This window comes from Populus nigra, chromosome 6, assembly GCF_951802175.1.
Source record: "Populus nigra chromosome 6, ddPopNigr1.1, whole genome shotgun sequence".
Lineage (NCBI taxonomy): Eukaryota > Viridiplantae > Streptophyta > Magnoliopsida > Malpighiales > Salicaceae > Populus > Populus nigra.
Window position 1 is genome coordinate 22,143,297 of NC_084857.1, and position 22,828 is coordinate 22,166,124.

The 22,828-nt window shown below is 32.2% G+C and overlaps 2 protein-coding genes across 3 annotated transcripts; one reads left to right on the plus strand and one right to left on the minus strand.

Moving 5' to 3' along the window:
* Positions 1–1,439: 1,439 nt before the first annotated feature.
* Positions 1,440–5,109, minus strand: LOC133697623 (probable polygalacturonase). Its single transcript, XM_062120309.1, has 6 exons — positions 4,896–5,109; positions 3,319–3,636; positions 3,030–3,150; positions 2,763–2,937; positions 2,596–2,666; positions 1,440–2,364 (listed from the first exon to the last, which is right to left on the minus strand). Exons 1-6 carry the CDS (start codon positions 4,899–4,901, stop codon positions 1,694–1,696), a joined length of 1,362 nt encoding a protein of 453 aa, XP_061976293.1. The 5' UTR covers positions 4,902–5,109; the 3' UTR covers positions 1,440–1,693.
* A 10,884-nt stretch (positions 5,110–15,993) lies between these two features.
* Positions 15,994–22,570, plus strand: LOC133695975 (uncharacterized). Of its 2 annotated transcripts, none has more exons than XR_009842580.1 (14): positions 15,994–16,094; positions 16,403–16,496; positions 16,704–16,844; positions 16,946–17,061; positions 17,240–17,394; positions 17,716–17,804; positions 17,939–18,485; positions 19,024–19,161; positions 19,949–20,106; positions 20,223–20,302; positions 20,541–20,655; positions 21,107–21,318; positions 21,527–21,601; positions 21,688–21,732. XR_009842580.1 is itself a non-coding variant. In XM_062117968.1 (14 exons), exons 2-13 carry the CDS (start codon positions 16,407–16,409, stop codon positions 21,829–21,831), a joined length of 1,848 nt encoding a protein of 615 aa, XP_061973952.1. In that variant the 5' UTR covers positions 15,994–16,094; positions 16,403–16,406; the 3' UTR covers positions 21,832–21,849; positions 22,176–22,570. The 2 variants fall into 2 exon arrangements, 1 of the variants encoding a protein (XP_061973952.1); XM_062117968.1 differs by lacking the exon at positions 21,107–21,318 and adding an exon at positions 22,176–22,570 and having other exon boundaries at positions 21,688–21,849.
* The last annotated feature ends 258 nt before the right edge of the window (positions 22,571–22,828 follow it).

The following is a 22,828-nucleotide window of genomic DNA, read 5'->3' on the forward strand; positions in this document are numbered from 1 at the left end:
CATTTAATTTAATAGGTCTAAAGATAACTTGGATGACCATTAAAAACATGATATAATTTTTAAAAAAAACACTTTTAAGACAACAATTTTTAAAAAAATTATAAGACGGTGATATATTGGATCAACCTTGGTTACCTTGCAACCTAAATCATGAATTTCAATGGGTTTAATAACTTTGTTGTCTTTGTAAATTTTTTTTATTTTTTTTATGATAAAATTAGATCCTTACAAATCAAGCACCAAGCCTAAGAAAAACATTATTGAGATCATGATAACCCTAGAGAAAATAGAAAAAAATAAATCATAAATTTCATTTTCTAACCAATCCAATACAATACTGAAGAAGAGTGAAATTAAAAAAAATAATTAGAAAAATTAAAGGATAAAAAACTATATATATATATATATATATATATATATATATATAAACATAACATGTTTGATGGTTGAACTCGTTAAACTCGTGAATCGGGTAACCTGATTCAACACATCAAATCTATAGGTAATGTCAATCTTAATGTCAATTAATTCTTCTTAAATAAAGGAGATTTTAGTAAAAAAAAATCATTCTATGAATTGAAAATATATCTTTTTATAAGAAAAATACAATAACAAAAAAAATCTGAGTTTTAACTAAAAAAGGTTTGGCGAAAATCTATTATATATATATATATATATATATATATATATAAAACTAGTTGCCCGATTAAATTGTGGTTTCTTGAAAGAAAAAAAAGAGATTATTTATGTCAAAGACTTGTTGTTCCTTACTTTATTATAACAATAATTTGCTTGCAGATGTTACCAGCTTGATGAAAATTGTGGAGTAGGATGTGGTTTATTGGGGTGACAGCTGACTTCAGTGTGTGTGTGTAAAAAATCTTTCTTTATTATTGTTTATCAACTAGGCATAGCACAACTTTGATTTAGAATCAAGCAATTACTGAGCTCTTCCTTTTATATGATCCATAATCTTCCTTCTGCAGATCAACGATTTAGTGATTTAATTAGGCTGGGAGTGAAGGGATTTATGCCTCATTTTTTAATCAAACCTCAAAGCTCTGGTGTAAACAAATTTGTAGCAGGAACATTTTGCAGAAGGAAACAAATCTGTACCATGCCATGCTGTTTTCAGGGGGGGCTCGAGATTAAAACACTGCAATTATTTTCCTGACAACCATGCCCATCACATAAAACCAGAAGTGCAAATCTTTATCAGAATCCTCGTATCAGTCACGTCCTAGACCTTGAAGCAGAAGCTCCTAAACTTTATAAGATGCTCTTTTCCTTAACTACAAAATACTGAATTCATGCAATTCATGTCAACTAATACTGCTGGTATATTGATTCATATCCAATGAAGATTTCACAAGGAAACTGCATTGCATGCATCTGATTCTGTGAACAAGGTATGGGGTTTAATAGAATACAGGTAGCAATACTAAGAATATTCATGTCACTTTTGTGGTTTGTTGCAATAACTACCAAAAATTTTCTTACACATGAATGAAGATATGAAGCTGTACAAATAATCTGCAGAATTGAACAGGAGGAAATGCAAAACCAAGGGAATGAAGGAACAAATACTGTAGACATGTGTCTTATTGAAAAGAATCTAACATACTCTGGAGACCATAAGCTGTGGAAGAATCCCTTTTTACCCCATATGACTGTACTTTTGAAGGAACGGTATTCATAAGTTCACGGATTTACCATAGGAATTCAGGATGGAATAGCAAATCGAGGAAGAATTTGAATATGAGCTGTTGAGTTCAGGACATGGTTCCGGGGAAACAAGCTCTGAAAAGCCAATAACGTTTGAACATGTCCAAGAAGTTGAGGTGGCGGGAATTGTTAAGGAGACATTAAATAGACAAATAGAGGTGAAAGGAGATTCTGCAAGTCCCGTGAAGTTTCCAGCCGTAGTGATGTTTGAACCAATCACATTTTGCAAAGTGATTTGATCAAGAATTGGGATGGCATTAGGATCGAAACTGTCATCCGGATGTGACCCACAATCACCAATGGCACCAAATGCCATGTTGATATTTTTCAATTCAACATTTGATATGATGACCCGTTTGATATAACCACCTCTGCCCTTAGTTGTTCTAAACTCAATGCCACTAAATGAGTTGTATAGGTAGACCTGCTCAACATACACATTAGAAATGCCACCGGACATCTCACTACCAAAGGCGATGGACGAGCCTGAAGATGATTGAAGGTAGACCCTTCTTATGTGTACATCTTGTGTTGGCCTATCATAGGCAATGCCATATTCATCCCAACCACTCTTGAGGGAAATCGCATCATAACCAACCTTGATGAGGCTGTCCTCTATGCACACATTATTGGAAGAATCTGAAAATGTAATAAAAACCGAGTCAGCTGAATTCTTGTCCGACAATGATTACAAAACACAATCAAGGCAGTTCATCCACACCTAATCTCTTCACTCATTATATTAATAAAGCATTCTTAGTTTGAGCAAATTATACAACTTAAAATTTTGAGGATGAAATAGAGTTAGTATTCGTAGTGAGGGAAATTAGTGGAAAACATGTTAATTACACAAACACAAGTTCCACAAACCTGGAACTATGCCGATGGTGTAAGGGGATTCTCCAGGAGCAGAGACTGAAATATTTTGAACAAGCACATTACTGCATCAGAGACAATTTGCACACAAAACTAAGTCACTCCATCTAATATTAAGCTGTTTATTAAATTAGCAATCACCTGGATCTTAGAAAACTTACCTGCAATATACAGGATGAATGTTATATGCAGGAGCATTCAAGAAGGTAAGATTTGAAACTACTACATGATCAGATGATGTAAATTCCACAAGGTGAGGGCGGCTGTAGTTCAAGGAACGGGACTCGAACCAGTCCCACCAAACTGAACCCTGACCATCAATGGTCCCATTATCACCTAGACCAGCAAATAAATGTCAGGTAAGCAGCAATCAAGACCAAACAATCGGTGATTGAAAGAGAAACAAATGAAAACGCAAGTGCTTTTACCAGTTACTACCACATCAGTTAGCATATCTCCATTTATTAAACTTCGATATCTTTTTCCAGGAAGTTCAATCCCACGACCATACGAGGGTAAGGGATCAACAAGATCCCAATGGGATGGATCCTGACAAACAAGGAAAGCATGTGTAAGAATCCCAAGGATTGAACATAGCAAACCAAACTAATTTTGCATTGTTAGAAGATTTTTCTTCATCTATCTCTTCACTAGAAACAGGTCAAACAAAACAAATGAGGGAAAACAAATACGAGAAAGCAAACAGTGAAAAAGTACCTGCGATCCTAGAATGACAGCACCTTTTTCCAGGAAGAGTGTGAGATGGCTGGTAAGACTGAAACTTCCAGTAAGCCATTTTCCGGGTGGGACATAAAGCTGAGCACCGCCCTTGTCAGTAAATGACTTTAGATAGAAAATGGCATTCTGAAAAGCAAGAGTATTCAATGTTTTCCCATCTCCAACTGCACCAAACTCCAAGATCGACACACTATGTGGCCTCGGTTTTAAACCCGGCTTAAAGTCACACACTCCGCTACTCTCTTCTGCATCAATTCTAATGGCAATGCTCAGTGCCAGTAGCAAGAGTAATGCCACCTGAAAAACAAGAGCAAAAACAACCAAATCTAAGAACAGATTCGTAGAATAAAGATTCATTTTGCACCACAGTCAATTAAACAAGAGAGCAATAAAAAATTCAAAGCAATCATGAATTCCATTGAAAATTCATTGAAACAGGAACAAGCAGACTCTAACCTCCTCTATTGGATTCTTACAATCTAGTGAGTTGTACAAAGCTCACAAAACAACCAAATCTAAGAACAGATTCGTAGAATAAAGATTCATTTTGCGCAACAGTCAATCAAACAAGAGAGCAATAAAAAATTCAAAGCAATCATGAATTCCATTGAAAATTCATTGAAACAGGAACAAGCAGACTCTAACCTCCTCTATTGGATTCTTAGAATCTAGTGAGTTGTACAAAGCTCACAAAACCAACAACAGAATAAGAACAAAGAAAAGCAAAAACCAGGCTGTCCATTTTATCACAAAAAAAGATGCCATATGGAGACAAAGAGCATTCTTCATATTATGTAAGAATTTCGCAAGCTAACAATTCCCTTTACACCCCAAAAAATATTGAAAAATCCTATTATGATGAAGTATAGCAGGCAACTATTATATTTTAGTTGACAAGAGGATGCTTCAAGTGAAGCAATGAAATACATGAGATCATAATGGAAAGCAATTTATAAAAAATAAAATAAAAATAATTATACTGTATTTTCTAGTAAAACAAATGAGCCTCCTTGTGATGTGGAAGCTGAACTGTGGTTTGGTGAATCCAAAAGAAAGGAAAGCAATGCAGTAAACAAATCAACTAGTCAAAAGTATAAAAGGTCAAAAAAAAAAAAAAACTCCAATGAGAGCAGAACTGCCCAGAGTAACAGCAACACAGAAAGACCAGATATTCAAGACACAACTAAATTTAGAAATGAGAAGAGATGGAAGAAGCAAAACAGGAAAAAAAAATCTATCACACAAATAATATCCAAATTAAAAGCATCGGTTCAAGCAAAAATGGAACTTTACTATCACCATATTTAGAAAAGATAGAAGCATAGAATGCCCATGAACCAAGAAATAGCAAAAATGAACTGAATTCACAGCCATAGCCATTGCTGTGAAACACTGATGCACTATACAACAAAACATGAGAATCCCAGAAAGGCAGTGAAAAAATACTTGAAAAAAACAAAAATATATCACAAAACCAATCAAGATTCCAAGCTTTCCAGATTTGCAGGAAGAGAAAAGGAGAAAGAAACGCAGATATATAAAAGAAACGTACTTACTGGCATCTTCGTGAAGAACTCACAACTTCTTCTTCTTCTTCAGCAGTGTAAACCAAAAAGGGAGCAAAGAAAACAAAGTCTGGCTAGCTAATGCCCCAATAACAACAAACTGCAGAACAAAAGGAGAAAAAAGAAAGAAAGAGAAAGGAGAGGGAGGGGGGGAGAAGAAGAAGAAGAAGCAGCACAGAAACAGGGACAGCTTTGTGTAAGCATGTATATTATAAGCATTAATTATATATAAATGACAAAGAACATTTTCTTTATTTTTTTCTTTATTTATTTATTTATTTATCATTGCTTACTACCATCACTGTACATAAGTTACCATTATTTTAAGATCCGGACAAGTCTGATGTATCGAACTGGAATCTAACTAATCTAAGTTCGGATTAGTCCAATTATAGGAAGAAAAAAAATTGGTCGACCCAGTTCTAGTGCGGTTAAAACACGGTTATTAATTTTTTTAAATTGATATAATTTTTAATTTTTAAAAAATAAAACTGTATCGATCTAAATTATTCTTCTTGATGTATAACCCAAACAAATCAAATTTTAAAACTATAATAATTATAATTACATTACACAAAACTATATAATAGCTCAGTAATAATATGTTTTTGTTAAGTAAAGAAATGACAGCTTAATTTTCATGAAAAAATAAAAGAAAAAAGGAAATGTATTAATTAATTATATTAATGGCCACTAATGGCGTAATTACCCTCTGAGTGAATATGATTAGAAACGTCTCTCGCCGACAAATTTGTCTGAAACGGGCTTCATTCATTGAGAGAGAGAGAGAGAGAGAGAGAGAGTGAGTGTGGAACGGTAGCAAAATTGTTTTTTATTTAATATTATTTTTTAAAAAAATATATTAAAATAATAATTTTTTTAAAAAAATTTATTTTTAATATTAAAACATCAAAATAATATAAAAAAATACAATTCAACCGTCCCGACAAACACCCTTTAAATTTTAGCAGCTGTGTTTGCTGTAGCTTTGCCTCTGTTTTGTTTCCTTACATTTTTTCTTAATATTTTATTTTGTAATGAAAAAAAATGTAGTTGGGTTTGATAATTTAACCAAAGGTTGCATATAATTTTGGTGAACCGTTTTGTTTATTGGTAAGTTTTCTTTTTAGGCATGTTGTAAAAAAGAACAGGTTTTTATGGTTCTTTACTATATACCCTTGATTTATCATTACCGAAAACATTGTTTATTGAACGGTGCCGGTTTTTTGTTTTTATTTTTATTTTTATCCCTGAAAATCTTTTTTAATTTCATTTTTCATGTAAATGTTTGTAATATTTTATTTTCTTTATGTATTCTTGAAAACTCCAGGTGCTATCATGAATTTTAAAATTATATTAAGAGCCAATTTGGTAGAATAGGATTTCCATTTGTAGTTTTGAAAAAAAATAGAAAAAGAATGATAAAAGAATAGTAGGGCTTATTTCATTATCACAAGAAAAAACATCATTTCCATCCTACAAATCTTCTTTTTTTTTTTGCATCTTTGGTCCCCTTTAATTTTAGAATTTACATTTAGATCCTAAACTTTATTCCTTGTTTTTTTATGTGTTCCAATCCCTTAGTTTTGAGAAACGAGAGAAAGTAAAAGATAAAATAAGAGAAATAAAATTCTCAATTAGTTATATGATAATTAAATTAGCTATATTGGTATCATTGAGTTTTTCTTTATAAGATGAGTACTATTAAAGCTTTTTCGACCTCTTATCTCGCTAAAAAAATAATTAGGCTTAAGATTTCTTTATTCAATTTAATTTTTAATATTTTGATTAATTTTAGTATACTTTAAGATTGTTGACTGGTTTATTAAGGTGCTCATGGTGTTTCTTGAATATTTTCAAGTGAAAAAAAAATGATTAATGAAGGATTTTTAGGGTCCAAGAACTTAAAACATGACTTTTTAGTTGCATTTTATTGTCAATTTTAGCGGTCAAGAATTTTACTATTAGGTTACATATTGTTTGCCTCTATAGATGACATGTCACGTACTTTGTTTTTTAGAAGAAAATGACTTTTGAATAAAAAAAAAGAAGATTTAGGTGTGAAGACATGAATTTTTTTGTACTGAGACGCACACTACCCACCCACGAATTGACTCCTAGCTTTTTTTTTTTAAGACAACCCTTTAGTTTTTTATCTTTTAATTAAAATCTATTATAAATAGAGTAATTTTAATTATTCTCCGGATAATATTTCATTAAATACCATTTTGTTCTTATTTTGTTATTTTTTATCACGAAAACTTTACATTATCATCTAACATTTGTCATGTAATAAGTAAATAACATATTATCACTAAAATTATGTTTTTTTTAAGAATTTTAAACTGTATAATGAGTAAATAACTTTTGTCGTTTTATTGATAAACAATGTTATCTTATATTATCATTTAACATTTATATTTTGTAAGAAATAAGAATAGAATATTTTATAAATACATAATTTAAATAGAAAAAAAACCAGTTCATTGATTATTTTTTCTTTGAATGAATATTTGGTAAATTGCAATGTTATAAAAATAGTCATCTCAAATGGTAATCGGCAATGCTGGCTAATTTTTTTTTTTTTTTTTTTGTAGTGGTATGGGAAGCGAGTGAAACTATGGGTGAAGCGGGGGAATAAAAATAAGGGAGGAGAGGTGCATGGGGTATTGAGACAGCATGTGGGATGACAGGACAGAGAGATGAAGGGGTGGGACCCACCTCAATCATGGCTAAGATGCCAGCCTGGCTTCAATCACTTGACAGAACATAACAGAACACTACACGCACAGAGAGAGAGAGAGAAGAAGCACAAGTTTTTTCTATTTGTTCTCTCTCACCTCTACGTATAATTTTGTTTTTTTTTTTAAAAAAAAATATTCTTAAAAAAATTTAATTTTTATTTAATTTTTTAATTTTAAATTGTTTTAGTCGACTTTAAAAATATTTTTTAAAAAATAATAAAAATATTATTTTAATATATTTTTAAATAAAAAATATTTTAAAAATAACCTCTATTACATTTTCAAATATCCTTATTTTATATTAATTATTTATTGGGTATGGAAAAAATTTTCCTATCTGCAAAACAAAAATAGTTTTTTTAGTTATAATAGATGCTGATTAATTAAATATTTTTAAATATCTAATTTGGATTTTTCTTTTTTAAAAAGATCTTAATCTTAATCATGCATAAATCAGCTTAAAACATCTTTATTATTAAAAAAAAAACAAAATATAAAATCTATATGTTTTATCCTTTTTTCTAATTAAAAAAAAATGGTCTAAAGTTAAAAACTTTTGAAAGAAGGGAGCACCAACGCCTCTAATACTTTACTTTGGCTACCATGCTGTAATATTTGTTTTTGTACAATGACCATGCTGTGATGTCGATGGTTTATATTCAAGATAAAACTATACTATACATGATAAAATCCCCATAAATACATAAATCTAGCTATGGACGGTCTGTTTTAATTCCAAGTTGGAAAAAAAAACTTTAATTTCCGTAATCTAGCTACTTGAAAATATAAAGTCACGCCAGTGATTTTGCCCGCATATGCCAAGTTGCATGGTTTGATTTTATTTTCCCTGTCGAGCTGGACCAATCAAGATTCAGGGTGTCAAATTGGTGAGCTGCTCCCTGAAAAAAATACTATAAATTGCTGTTGCATTGACTGCTATAAAGTATTGACCACAGCTTACATTTAAAAAAAAAAAAAGAAATTAATTACTAGCAAATCACAGCTCACTGCCACATTTGGTACCGCTAGAGAGCGTTAAAATAAACAATATATATCTATCTGGGACTGCAAATTCTTATATATATATATATATATATATATATATATATATATATATATATATATAATGGCATGCCCGCGTGCTGCCGCGGGTTTATAAAATAAATATACTTGATAGTATTATAATTGTGAACCAACGCTAGATAAGTAATAGAAATTAAAGGTATGATGAAGTAAATATTTCATGACGAAAAAAAAATTGTGTTGGCGATCCAAAACTTAGAGACTGAACAAAATGATTTATTGCAATTTACAATGTTTTGTGATGAAAGATAAAGTGCTTTCGCCACATGATTTAGCTTTTAAGTTCATAAAAAGAAAAAAAATAACAAAGCTAAATTCTCTACCAACTTAATATTAAAAAAAAACCAACAAAGATAATTTTGGAAGGAAAAAAACTCATGAGAAAAAAAGGTGTAGCAATTGACAATGTTTTGTGAGGAAAACTATAACACTTTTCCCAATAAAATAAAATAAAAAAACATTTAGAGAAATATTGTAACAATCTACAGTGTTTTGTGAGAAAAACTACAACGCTTTCCTCATATGATTTAGTTTTATTGTAATTATAATTCTTAACCAACTCAATATTACAAAAAAAATTGACAAAGATAATTTTGGAAAAAATCATAAAAAAATCACATGGGAAAACACTGCAACAATTCACAGTGTTTTAAAGAAGAAAAATTACAAAGTTAAATTCTTAATCAGCTTAATATTAAAAAAAAATCGATATAGATAATTTTATAAAAAAAAATAACAAAACAAACACAAAAAAAAAATCATGTTGGAAACACTGTAGCAATTCACAGTGTTTTGTGATGAAAGCTGCAGTGCCTTCCCATATGATTTAGCCTTATTTGTAATGACTTGTAATTGTAATTCACAAACAACTCAATATCAAAAAAATAAAATTAAAAAGGATAATTTAAAAAAAATTATAAAAAAAACTGTATGGGAAAAAACACTGTAGCAATGGACAGTAATTTTCAAAAAAAGTTATAATGCTTTCCTCACATATTGTAACTGTAATTTTTAACCAGCTCAATATTAAAAAATAAAATAAAATAAAGATAATTTTGAAGGGAAAAAAAATCATGCGGAGAAACACTGTAGCAATTAACAATGTTTTAAAGAAAAAAATTACAAAACCAAATTCTCAATCAGCTCAATATTAAAAAAAAAATCGACAAATATAATTTTGAAAAATAAAAAAATAAAATAGAAAAACTAAGTGGAAAAACATCGCAGCAATCCACAGTATTTTTTTTTAAAAAAAATCACAAAGCAAAAATTTTAACCAGGTTAATATTTAAAAGGTAAAATCAACAAAAATAATTTTGAAAAAAAAATAAATGAAAAAAAAAGGAAAAATAAGAAAGTTGAAAAAAATAATTTTGCAAAAAAACAAAAAAAAAGGGAAAGTTAGCAAAAAAAAAAAAGAATTACTGTGGATTACTGTTGTAATCCAAAGTGTTTTGTGTGTGGGGAAACAGTAAATCCCCACACGATTTAGTTATATGTATAATATAAAATAATGCTACCCTCCAAAACATAAGACTGTATGTTAATATTTATGAACTTGATTAGATTCGTCAATTTCTATATATTTCGATAATTATATCCTTTTAAATGTTTTTTTTAAATTAATATTTAAGTTTAATAATATTTATATTTTATTAAATAAAAAATGACTCGATCTCGAATTTGAGCCCTATCCTTGGTGCTACCTTGAGAAGAAAGACACCTATGATTAACTATGATTGGAAATAAAATAATCATGGGCAGTGGTTAATTCTCACTCTTGCTCATAAGCAAGATGGAGCTCACAAGGCGTCATCAATTTGCATTTCGTTGATTTTAAGATAAATCAGTATTCATATGCTAATGGAGTGATATAACTTAGGTTAGAATAAAATAAATATTATTTCAATTAAACAAAGTTTTTTTTATGGAGGAATTAAAGTATATAAAAATAAGAAACAACATTTTCTAAACCATAACCTAAATCATATTTGAACTAGATCTCATGCTAGACTTTCCTTTAGATGCTTCACTTTTTGCATATGCCCGTTACGCAACCTTAATTTAAGGTATTGTTTAAAAAATAAAAGTAATTCTTAAAAAATAAATTATTTTAGTATTATAAAAAATAAATTAAAAAACATTTATTAGTGTTTAACTATATCATAGAAAATGAGTTAGAAAATATATTTTATTTTATTTTTTCAAGTTTATAAAATAAAATGAAGATCAAATCTAACAGATTAAAAAATTGAAGGGTGATGAAATTGAAAACAAATCTAATTTAATAAAATTATTTCATAAAAATAAACAATAATTAAAATAATAGAGACCAAATTTGACAAATAAAAAAATTGAAAGATAATTAAAAAAATTATAATTTCATAAATTACTTCAAATAGAATAAATAGAATCAAAAGATTGTGAACCGGATCTAATAGATAAAAAAATTTAATTAAAAAAATAATAAGAGAAAAACAAATAACAATCAAAAGAACGAAAACCCAAATTGATATAAAAATTAAATTTTAAGGGATGAAATTGAAAAAAATAACACAAAATAAAATATATAGCAATAAACAATTTAAGGACCAAATTTGATATAATTAACAAATAATAAGATATTTTTGAATTTTTTGTAACATTTAAAAAGTGTTTTTATCTAAAAAAAATACTTTTTTATAAATAAAATCAATTCAGAATTTTTTTTTATAATAATTAATAAACACAATAAAATTTAAAAAATAATTTTCAAAAATCACTTTATAAAGGACAAAGAAACATGGGACAACTTTAGAAACTTGAATACCATGAAAAATTTATCTAAGATACGAGCTCAACTCATAAAATCATAATTCGCAGCAGCCAACTTTCAAATCTTATCATGTTTTAACCACAAAATCTAGACTGCAGCTAATTCTCCAACCTCCCAGATCACTAAAAAGCCATGAAAGTATAGGAGACATCACTGCCAAGCACGTTTCAAATCGCGGTTAACCGTGTATAAAAAACATATATTTTTGTAGCAAATCGCAGTTCGAAACGCTGTTGGCTAAACGGGACCTCAGTCAATAAGAACGTGGGGGCATTTGAGCAATATTTGTGTATTCCCCTTGAATAATTTCTTTCCATCGGAGGTCTCTCGGCTCTCGCACATTTCAACACAGCAGCTAAGAAGTCATGGATCCAAGACAACAGGCCACACAAGTCAAGATCACAAAAGCAAAAGCATAGTAATACTTCCATGGGAGCTTCAGAATTACATCTAATCTGATAATGATGATATACATTTTCTTTTGGTAGGCTTGTCTATGTCAAAAATTGCAAGCCAAATGACAGTTACTCAAGCTTCAAAATGATTGACAGGCTGTGTAAAGAAAAAGCTTGTTGATATCGCAAGGTTAAGCCGCCGATATTGAAGGGTAGCAGTAATTAACACTTTAAGCAAAGATTAAACCATGCAGGCATGTGATCATTAAAGCCATCTGCGAGGCATAAAATGACATGACACCTAACCTAGAAGTTCAATGTGACTGCTTTCACCATGGCCTCGGATCTTTGCCATAAATATAACAACTGCAAGTGCCTGCCTTGCAACCACATGGCAATCCAACAAGCATGCTAATTGATTGCAGTGTTTTAAGGTCAGCACTAGATTTCCTAGCCTAGCAAGCAACAAGGTTGTCTACAACTCTCGCAAATCATACCGAGAGATTAAAGCATCCAATGCTGTGTTAAAGGGCTCAAAATCATGTTGGTAGCAGCATCCGATGTTGTGTCATGGCTTATCCATGAAAGTCCACCCCGAAATTGAAACGTTTTTCTTCTTCATGGAAGAAAACACTCAAATATTGAACGGCAGGGGTGATATCGACTATTGCAGGCATGTCCCTACACGCAAACATGCCTTGTTGGAACCGTTCTGGCGGTGAACAGTAACATCAGCAGTGGAAGGCAGCTGATCCACATCTTCTTCTAATAGTGACAAAAGTCCATGGCAGCAAAAGGCCCCAACCAGGCGTGTCCCATTCTTGCACAGTGACTGATCAATAGAAAATATGGTCATTTGGGAAAAAGAAGAGACTCCACAAGGAAAAAAAAAAAACACAGCCATGCAATTGCGATGGTGTCACTGAATCATATCTCTGGCTAAGATTATATAACATGCCATGATTGACGGGCATTATTCCATAAAAAAACAAAGTGTTTTCTATTCAAGTACAAGAGCTATTCACCTTATCACATGGCTGTCTTTTTGTTTTGTTCAACCATTACGGTGCGCAACAGATTAAGGAGGAAGGAAGGGAGAGGAACCCGAGCCTGAAAGAGATTGATTCAGGTGAATTTTGACATTAATTGAAAGAAAATGAGATCTCTAACTTCACTTCTACAATCAAATTTGGCCCTATGTAAATCATAAGCACATTCGTGTGCTAACCATCATGACAAGATCACAGGTTTTGATGTTTGCGTGTTTCAATCCTGTAGCTCGGACAAATTAATGTAAGATTGCCCGAAACTGTGGCTTAGCTTTGTTGTTGTTGTTGACAGAGAATTATTCCCAGATCACTATTCTTGATATCTCATCCACAGAGACGGGAAATTATCCCCAGATCCTGCTAATCCAAGCTAGATAAATTAAATGCATGCAACAGTGCTAAAGTTTTACCCAGAGATTCTTCATGATGACAACTAACAAGAGTTCCACGGGAGAACTGCAGTGCCCAGCATCGTGGATGGAATCAGCAGAATATAATATTACCATTTATGGATTAGGACAGAAGTAAAAGTGGCATGTATAGTTGACGATATTTTGCAGTAAAATTCTCTAGGTTTAATGGATATGGATCCATGTCTCTTCTCAAGCTTGCAGTTCAGATGGCTTACATCAGACAACCTTTGTCTGCTTCTTGAATTATTGTAAAGGTAAACAGTTCCATGATGCTATGACTATTTACCATAGAACTGCGTTCATGATATGAATGGAATGCGTTTCAAGCAACTTTCTCCATGCTAGTCTATTTGCCGGCCTAGTACTGTAACTATCAAACTTCTTTTTTTATGGGCTCACGATCATACCTTGTCATTGACATGTGGAATGCCAAGAAAATCCAAGGGAGCGTACAACAGTAAAGATAGAAAGAATATCAGGGTGCTCGAGGCCGAAGATTACCACTGTAAAGAAAATCTTCAACTCTAAGCTCCGAAGAAATCTTGGAATTCAATAGTATTATTCTCCTAATATATCTCATCTCCTCAAAATAATACATAAAACTGTTTATACGAGGATTTAAAACAGCTCCCGAAAGAAAACAAGTCGGGAAAACTAGATCAACTCTATAACTTGGAAAAAATATTTTAAAACAACTAGGAAAAACAAAAATACAGGCTTAAAAAACCCTCATTAAAAAAACAAATATTATTTGATAGTTGATGATGTATATGAAGCATGGTTTTTAAACCTGAATATTAGGGTCATTCTGGGACAACTCCGGGTTAACTTGGTCGGTTTTTTTTAAAAAAATTAAAAATAACATTATCTTGAACAATGTATTTTTATATATAAAAAAGAATCAATGATTTAATTAAGGTTCTTTTAGACTGACTGAGTCCTAGATTAATCCAGTTTTTTTTTTATTAAATCATATCAAGTTAATTCATTCTTTATTTTTGTTGAAACTTAATCTAACCTGGATCTTAGATCATCCATGTTAACTTACTAGGTTGGGTTTCAAACACAGAGGTATGAAGCAGAAGACAAAATCCCATCTGTCTGAACTCTCGACCGATTTCCTTTTCTTCTTTGTTAATAAAATTCGAGAAAGGCAAGCAAGCTAAGAATCTTTTTCCTTCTCTTTCGCCGTTTTCTTAATTTCATGGCATCGTGAAATTTAAGCCCTGGTTATGTGTAATATTCATTCAAAGGATGATTGCCAGAGGCTTAAGCGATGAATATGTAATCTGTGTGCCTCAGAAGTTTTACGAAGAGTCCAATTTATCATCTGGCGTCTTGAAAAAGATAAGAGAAAGATTTCTTTTCTTGTAAATACAGAGACTTAAATAACTTTATTTAAACTCAAACACAGAAGGATATGGAAATTTATTAGATATATTTTGGTATATATATTGTTCTTCCACTTGCATGGAAATAGGATCCACTGTAATTACTTTCTATGGATTTTTTTTTCTAGTATTTGGTTTGTATTTCAAGATAATAAAAGAAATAAAACAAATGAAAATATAAAATAAATCTATATAGTTTTATAATTGACACTTTCAAAATAAGAAATATAGGAAAACATTTCTTTTTATTCTCACCATCTTTATTTTTTATATTTCTAGAAGGTCACCAAACGCTATCATATATATAAAGAGTATCTAAAGCTGTGTGTTTAGTAACGAAAAAAAAACTTTTTTTTTAATTTTATTTTTCTAGTGAGGAATTAAAAAATATGTTCATTTGTTTTAAATGATGAAAAATTTATTCATAAAAAAATAAATACATCAAAATTATAATTATTTTTCTTAAATAAACATAAATAATTATATTCATCTTAATATTAATTTTATTTTATTCAAATTAAAAATTATCATGAAAATGCTATATTGTTAACTAAAAAAATATTTATATTATATTTATGGTAAGGATTAAATATATGACACCAACTAAATATAAAAATATATAAAAATAATTTTAATCACTTATCTTGCTAAAAAATGCTTGTGTGTGTATATATAAATTATATTGTTCGTGTTTTTTTTTTTTTTGAAAAACAGTGAAAAACTTGTATTGAATAACTATGAAAAACCTCTAAATATATTTTTCAAAATCAGTAAAAAATTATAAAACTAAAAAACTAGTCTTAAAATTTTATAAATAAAAAATATTACATTTGAATAAATACTTTTAGTTTTTTTTTCCAACTCTAATTTAGTTTAAAATTAAAGTAGTATTCTTTTTCCGAACAAATCCAGGGTTGATTTTGTTTTTTAAAATACCCTAGAACATTTAAACCAAATAATAATAATAATAATAATAATAATAATAATAATCTTTTTGTGAGATAGAGTGTAAAACTGGCTCACAAGCCCATAATAAGATAGCCCTCCAAAACGCCCAGGCCTAATTAAGTGTTTTTTGTGAGATGAAGTGTAAAACTGGCTCACAAGCCCATAATAAGATAGCCCTCCAAAAAGCCCAGGCCCAATTAAGTGTTTTTTGTTATTACAAAAGCACAAAACAAAAACCTAAACAAAACCACGAGAGAGAGAGAGAGAGAGAGAATTGAGGAAACTCTAAAACCCCTAAAACCCCAGTGACCGCCACCTCTCCAACTTCCTCTCTCCGCCACCACCGTTTCAGGTAAGCCTCTGCTTCCATTCCTCTTCTTTTGTGTTATTTAAAAACACAGTGTAAAAGAAACCATTCTAAACTTCAAATTCTTAACTCATAATCCCATATGTCAAAAAAAGTTTTAATCTTTCTTTACATTCATGATTGAAAGTTGGTATTGGGTAAATGGGTTTTAAGAGGGATTTACAATGATTCTCATAAAAGTCTGTGGTGGGTATGTTGGTTTATGTTGAATGGTTATTTGTTAACTATATAAGCTATGAATTATGAGAATGAAAAGGTTATTAGTGTCGCTTGTCACTTTAAATTTTTCGCAGGATTATGGTGTCCTTGAATATCAGAGACCTCTTGACAGCATTTAGTCCTTCATTGGACTACTTAGCAATCAGCTCGGGAGATGGTCGAATAAAGGTTCTTGATTTCCTTATCTTTGAATTCTGAAAATGCTAGGGCTTTTGAAAATTGAGATTGATAGTAGAATATGTTTTCCGACAATGCTTCATTATTGAATTTTTGGCCAGCTTAGTGCTATTTGTGTGATAATATCCTTTGTCTGATAAAGGAGGTTTTTCTTCTTCTTTTCATGTAGGAACTACTAATCTTTCCTTTTCCTTTCAGATCTGGGATACACTAAAGGGCCAGGTGCAAACTGAGTTTGCAGACATAACATCAAGTGAAGGAGATTTTTATGCTAAACCTGAAAGAGGACACCTTTCGGTTGATTATAAATGCATGAAGTGGTTGTCTTTGGATAAGAAGGTTAAATATAAAAATTGCTTTGTAATTGTGCTACTAAATGATTGATCTTTGCTTCCTACTATCTGAAATAACTCTGTGCTCAAAACCATGAGTGATTGCAGAAGAAAAGGAAGCTAGGAAGTTCATTGTTAGTGTTAGGAACGGGCAGTGGTGATGTTTTGGCACTTGATGTATCTGCTGGTCAGTTGAAGTGGAGTGTTAGCGATTGCCATCCTGGGTGAGTTCCTTGCTGAATAATTATTATGTTGTCATGCCTTTTATCATTTATGAATTTGAACCACACTGTTCCTAGGTTTTTGTAAGCATCAGTTTTCAGAATTGCCAAAAATAGAAAAAGAACAGTAAAAGTTGACTTGTAACTTTAGATTTAATAGTTTTCTTTCTCTGATGTGCAGGGGTGTCAGTGCTGTTTCATTTTCTACACGTGATTCGTGCATTTACACTTCAGGTGCTGATGGAATGATTTGCAAAACTGATCCACAAACAGGAAATACTCTGGGGAAGTTTAGAGCTTCTACAAAGGCGATATCCTGCATGTCTGTTTCATCAGGTATTGATCATTCACTCCATTTGTGTTACTCTTGCTTTATGGTTGTAGGGAAACCAAACATTTTCTCTGTAATTTTTTTCACTTGCTAATTAGTTATTTTTATGAAGTGTAGAATCTGGAAAATTTATGCCAAGATGTACTTCAGTAAATTAGTTGTGAATGATTCAATTTAACTACACTCTGGGCATTTGGTATTTTTTGGGTTGCTAATCATCAATGAAAGATACTCTCTTTAGAGTGTGTTGGAAGTGAATGCTTTGTGAATATGCAATATTTACTGCTTTCTCATACTTTTGCTGGGATTCACACTCTGAATGTCAGATGGGAAGATATTAGCAACTGCAGCTGCACAATTGAAGATTTTCAATTGCTCTGACCACAAAAAGATGCAGAAGTTTTCTGGTCATCCTGTGAGTGCTTCCATATTCCTTTTGCACTATGTTTCTATGCAGAAGATATGTTTCTGGCACTATATTTCATTTCCATTCAGTTATCTTCCTTGGCTTCTATGTTCAGCTAAATCAGTCTCTCTCAATATTGACAGGGAGCTGTTCGCTCCATGGTCTTTACTGATGATGGAAAATACATCCTCTCTTCTGCTGTTGGTGAAAGATATGTTGCACTGTGGAGAATAGATGGTGGCAAACGGCAATCAGCAAGCTGTGTTCTTGCAATGGAGCACCCTGCTGTATTCATTGATTGCAAGTGCTTTGAAAATGAGGGAGTTGATGATGCAGGCCTGTATGTTTTGGCCATTTCAGAAACTGGTGTTTGTTACACGTGGTGTGGAAAAAATGTTGAGGAATTACGCAATTCCAAACCCACAAAAGTCTTACTATCTTATGAAGAATTTCCCAAAAATCACAAGGGTGCATTACCAACAGTATTGGCTGCAAAATTACAAGGCACTGCCAAACCTACAGCTGCAAATGTGTTTATTGCCTATGGTTTGCTTGTAAAGCCTTCATTTCAGAAAATATTAATGCATCCTGGGACAGACATTAAGTTAAATAGCTCTCAGGATGGAGTTCTGCTACCACTGAGTCAGTCTCTCAGCAACTCTAAGAAAGTCAGAGACTTACAAAATCGAGGTAACTCTGGACTATAACTATTTATATTTTTGGATAAGTCGAAATATATTGTGAGAGTTATTGGTTTCCACACGCTATCTTGGACATCTCTCTGTAGACAAACTCTTCTGATACTGACATGAACTCTAGACAAAAGAATTCAAAAAATTAGTTTTTGACTTCTTTGATACGTTTGATTGAACAATGATTTCCTTTTGCCTTGTCTGACTGTGTGCGTAGACCATTTTCTATATCCTTTACAGCCCTTGCTTACCATGTTGACTGATGAGGCTAACCCTTGTGGTGGAGCCCTCTGTCAAAATGCTCTCAGTTTTATATTTTGTTGATTTCAGTAGTTATGGTTTGCATAGACAGTTGATGTTTTTTGCATCCTTTGAAAATCTGCTTATTCAGCTGTTTCCTAACATGTTCTCATCATTATGCTAGCTCTTGCTTGATGATATAGATTCCTCTTCTGATAGTTTTTAATTCTAATGTCATTTTTATGTGGATTGTTGCTCTTGCATGGTTGCTAATTACTTTTCTTTAAATTCAACAGTTACTGCATTAGACCGTGCCAATGTGGAAGATGCCTTGCTTCCTCTCCCAAAAGTTTATGATCTTCATGAGAAGAAGATGAGAAATATGAATATCGTTGACCGTGATGAGGTCATGGAAGAATCTGTTGAGAGCAAAGGTACATTTATTATTTTCCAGAAAATTCCGATAATGTATATGAATGCACCTATGTTGGTTCATCTCTCTATTCTGGGTAGGGTTTTTTTTTGTTAATTGTCGAATACATCAGATCACTTTTTTGGGACAGTAATGGTTGCTTGGTTATTTTTTGGGGTGGCCTTTATTTTTTCTTTTGATAACTTCTGTGTCTGGATGCTTGAATATGGGGAATCTTATGATCTCTCCCTTTTTCTTAACTTGCATCATATGATTCTTTTACTTCATTTCATTAAGCATTTATCTACAATATGCTTATTCCTTATCACATGAGCCAATGAGGATAATGTTGCAACTGAGTAATGGATAGCTGTAACTTAATATAAGATAGCTTGAGAAAGAGGAAAAAAGGAGATGAAATGGAATGCAAATTGTAAAGTGGGAGAAAATGAAAATAATGAGCAACTGATAGCAAGGAAAATAATATACAAATAGAAATGATTTGAGAGAAAGGAACTGAAAGGTCTATCCTCAAGAACCCAAGAACTGTTTTGAAAAGTGTCACAAGTTTTGTGCAATGATTTTGCTTTTCAATATGAAAATGCGTGTGCTAAATATCAATATAGTTCTGTAATATGTAATGGGTAAATCGACATTATATTGAAATTGTTCTATCGCCATGCTGGCATAAGTAATTGTGAAGTCACACTTTTGCTTCAGAGTTACTACTGTGAAGTTCTGGTTTAACGTGAGTTGTTTTGTCAATTCTTCTGCGTGCTCTTATCTGTTTATTATGCTGGTTTCTACAGATGTCATGGTAGAGGTTGATGCTGTAACAACTGGCATGGAGAAGCAGTTGAGATTATTGAACATACTTGGTAGTAAAGATGATGGTATATTGAGCCCCACTCTTGATTCTGCAACACTTAAGGGTATTAACCTTGAAGACAATATCCCGCTAAAGAAGGTTTGTTCTTCATCTAAAGGCAGTTTTGGTTCCCCCCCCCCCCTCCAAATTATGTTCTTGTTTTCCTTTATGTATATTCTTCATTTCTACAGTAGCTGATAATTTTCTTTTATCAGATGAGGGCAACAGTTTTGTCTATGGAACCTAGCAATGCATACAAGTTACTGGAACTCTTGGTGGCTAAGTGGCAATCCAGGTTTGCTCTTACTTTTCTATAATTGTGTTGACTCTCAACTTCTAATTTATTCTTATTGTAGACTTCTTTAAAAGACAACAGATAATTCTATGTAGAACATAAGGTTCTGCCAAGAAGAATATGTTCATTGATCCTGTTACATCTTATGATATTTATGAAGGACTTTTATTCTAGGAAGCCATCATGTATCTATTCACTAATTATGGAGGAATTTCAAAACTGTGGTTGTCTTCAACAGGTCAAATAGTGGAAAGTGTGTTTTACCATGGATATACTGTATATTGGTCAATCATGGTCAATATATTGTGGCTCAAGAAAAACCGGAGTCCCAGATGCTCAATTCCTTATTAAAGGTACAATAATGTGAACGTGTAGGCATATCATTTGTTTCTCTTTTCATGCTTTTATCTTTGCTGTGTCATAACTTGAAGTGATCTTGTTGCGGCTGTTAGCTCCTTTTACCCCATATCTCTTTCCCTATGTGTCATATTCATGGTAAAACTTCACTGCTTAAAATTATATACACTATTATAACTTGTTAGCTTTACTTTTGTTTATAGATACTTGGACTTATAGATTGTAATCAACATTTGTATTCAAATTCTTGTACAACATGGCTTGTTCTGTTAGTGGCTCTAACTTCCAAGATGAAAGATGTCAAGCCAAAATAGGTTGTGATAGGCTGAGGTTACTAGTAACGTAGCAAATTGGTCAGAGACAGCCTCTTTGTTTCTGTGGTCTAGATCAACTTTGGCCATTGTAACATGTAGACCAGGCCAACTCCAAAGCTGATCTTATTTGCAGGGGCCTTGTAATAAACATTCTGGTGATGCTACGTCGAGTGACTGAGCTTTGTTATCATCTGGGGGGCATTACTTTGCCATCTGTGGTTATTCTCCCATGATATGATTTGATGGAAGGGCACGGACACAGGGCAAAAGAGGGAAGAGGAAGAGATGGGTACTTCCATCATCTCTATGTAGAGAGAAGGGAAAAGAGCTCTTCCTTCCATACAGGTCCATCACATGCAATTTGTCCATTTTAAGCATCTAGAAATAAGGCGGCTTTCATCTCCAATCCCATCCCTTTATCCCATTTTTCTTCTTTCAAAGGTCCCAGTTCATAGAGACTGTTAGAAAAGGCGTTGGATTATAATGCTGTTGCACCAGACCTTAGTGTCATATTATTTGCCTGGCAGACTCAAATTATGTTCTATTCTCTCAGATCACCAAATCAAGGGCTGTGGCTGTTCAACCTTTGTTGCAATTAGCAGGTCGATTGCAGCTTGTAACAGCACAGGTTCCGAACTTCTCTTTGTTGCATTACTTTGATGGCTTTAATAAGGTCTGTTGATATTTAATTTGTTGTCTGTGTTCTCTTAACAGATTGACAAGGTTGCACTGAGCAAAAACCCTATCTCATTGCATAATGACCAAATGGATGATAACGAGGATGATGATGATGTCGACGAACATCTTTATGGGGAAGAAGATGATGAATCCCAGTTAAGTAGTGATGATGACAGCTAGCTGCAATCACCATGCCAGGTAATCATTCTTGACAGAGAATTTTATTTGTCTGCCTATGGCCAAACTTTGAGTGATTAGAAGTTGACCGATTGAATGGTGATGATATTATAGAACTGCACAATGGTATGGTTGCATTATTCCGGATGAGAATTTACATGTCTTTTGGAAGAAGCACAGCTAGTTATATGTATGTTCATGTTTAAAAAAAAATTCCCAAATGGAGTTTTCACAATTTGTTTAAACTTCCCGGTTGATCATAAAAAACTGTAAGATTTTTAGTTCTCAAAATTGTTGGTGGAGATTTGTTCGTTTTGACATTTACCCCAAAATTTGTTATCATGAAGGTTTCCCAGGGAGTATAGCGGCTTGTTACCCAGAGAGGCATCTTCTGGCGGGGGCTTCTATCATTTTGGTTCAGCCTATCCACAGATTTTTTGGTGCATATCCGAAACTGATCTTCAACCTTTATAGAGTACAGCAATACTTGTTTCCTTCTGTACCTGCTTATTCCTCTTATCTTGTTTTCGCTCTATGTTTTTGTTTAGAAATGATCATGGTAAGCCTAGGTGTTACGTTTCTAATTAACTTGTTTTATTTTTTTTTCTTCCATTAACAGCCCACAAGTTTTTTCAAATGTGAATGTATTATACTTGTTGTAACATGTAAACAGGCAATTGACTGCTAGGCCCCCTTTCCTGATACTACCGCATAACCTGATAGCCAATTAGTTGAGGTTTCATCTCTGTTAGTTCTTCATGAGTTTTATATCTGCATCTTGTTTGCATCTGTGGCCGAACATTTGCAGAGGTGATTTTAGCTGACGAAAAAGCTATGCACGAACGTTTTAGGCTTGCTCGTGTTTGATAAGAATGTTTTAGTGAATTAGCGAGTTTTCCATGGCCATGAGAATACTAGTAGCCAGGAATTACGTAGTCTATAACAATGAATATACCACTCTTGTTTCATATTACTGATTTTCGTTTGTCTAGGAAATCAA

Coding starts and splice junctions, on each gene's coding strand:
- LOC133697623 (XM_062120309.1), bottom strand. Junction 2,938..3,029: donor AACTGATGTGGTAGTAACTG/GTAAAAGCACTT, acceptor TTGCTGGTCTAG/GTGATAATGGGACCATTGAT. Junction 2,365..2,595: donor CACCATCGGCATAGTTCCAG/GTTTGTGGAACT, acceptor TTACATTTTCAG/ATTCTTCCAATAATGTGTGC.
- LOC133695975 (XM_062117968.1), top strand. CDS start 16,407: ATGGTGTCCTTGAATATCAGAGACCTCTTGACAGCATTTAGTCCTTCA. Junction 17,395..17,715: donor CTGCATGTCTGTTTCATCAG/GTATTGATCATT, acceptor TCTGAATGTCAG/ATGGGAAGATATTAGCAACT. Junction 20,303..20,540: donor GTGGCTAAGTGGCAATCCAG/GTTTGCTCTTAC, acceptor TGTCTTCAACAG/GTCAAATAGTGGAAAGTGTG.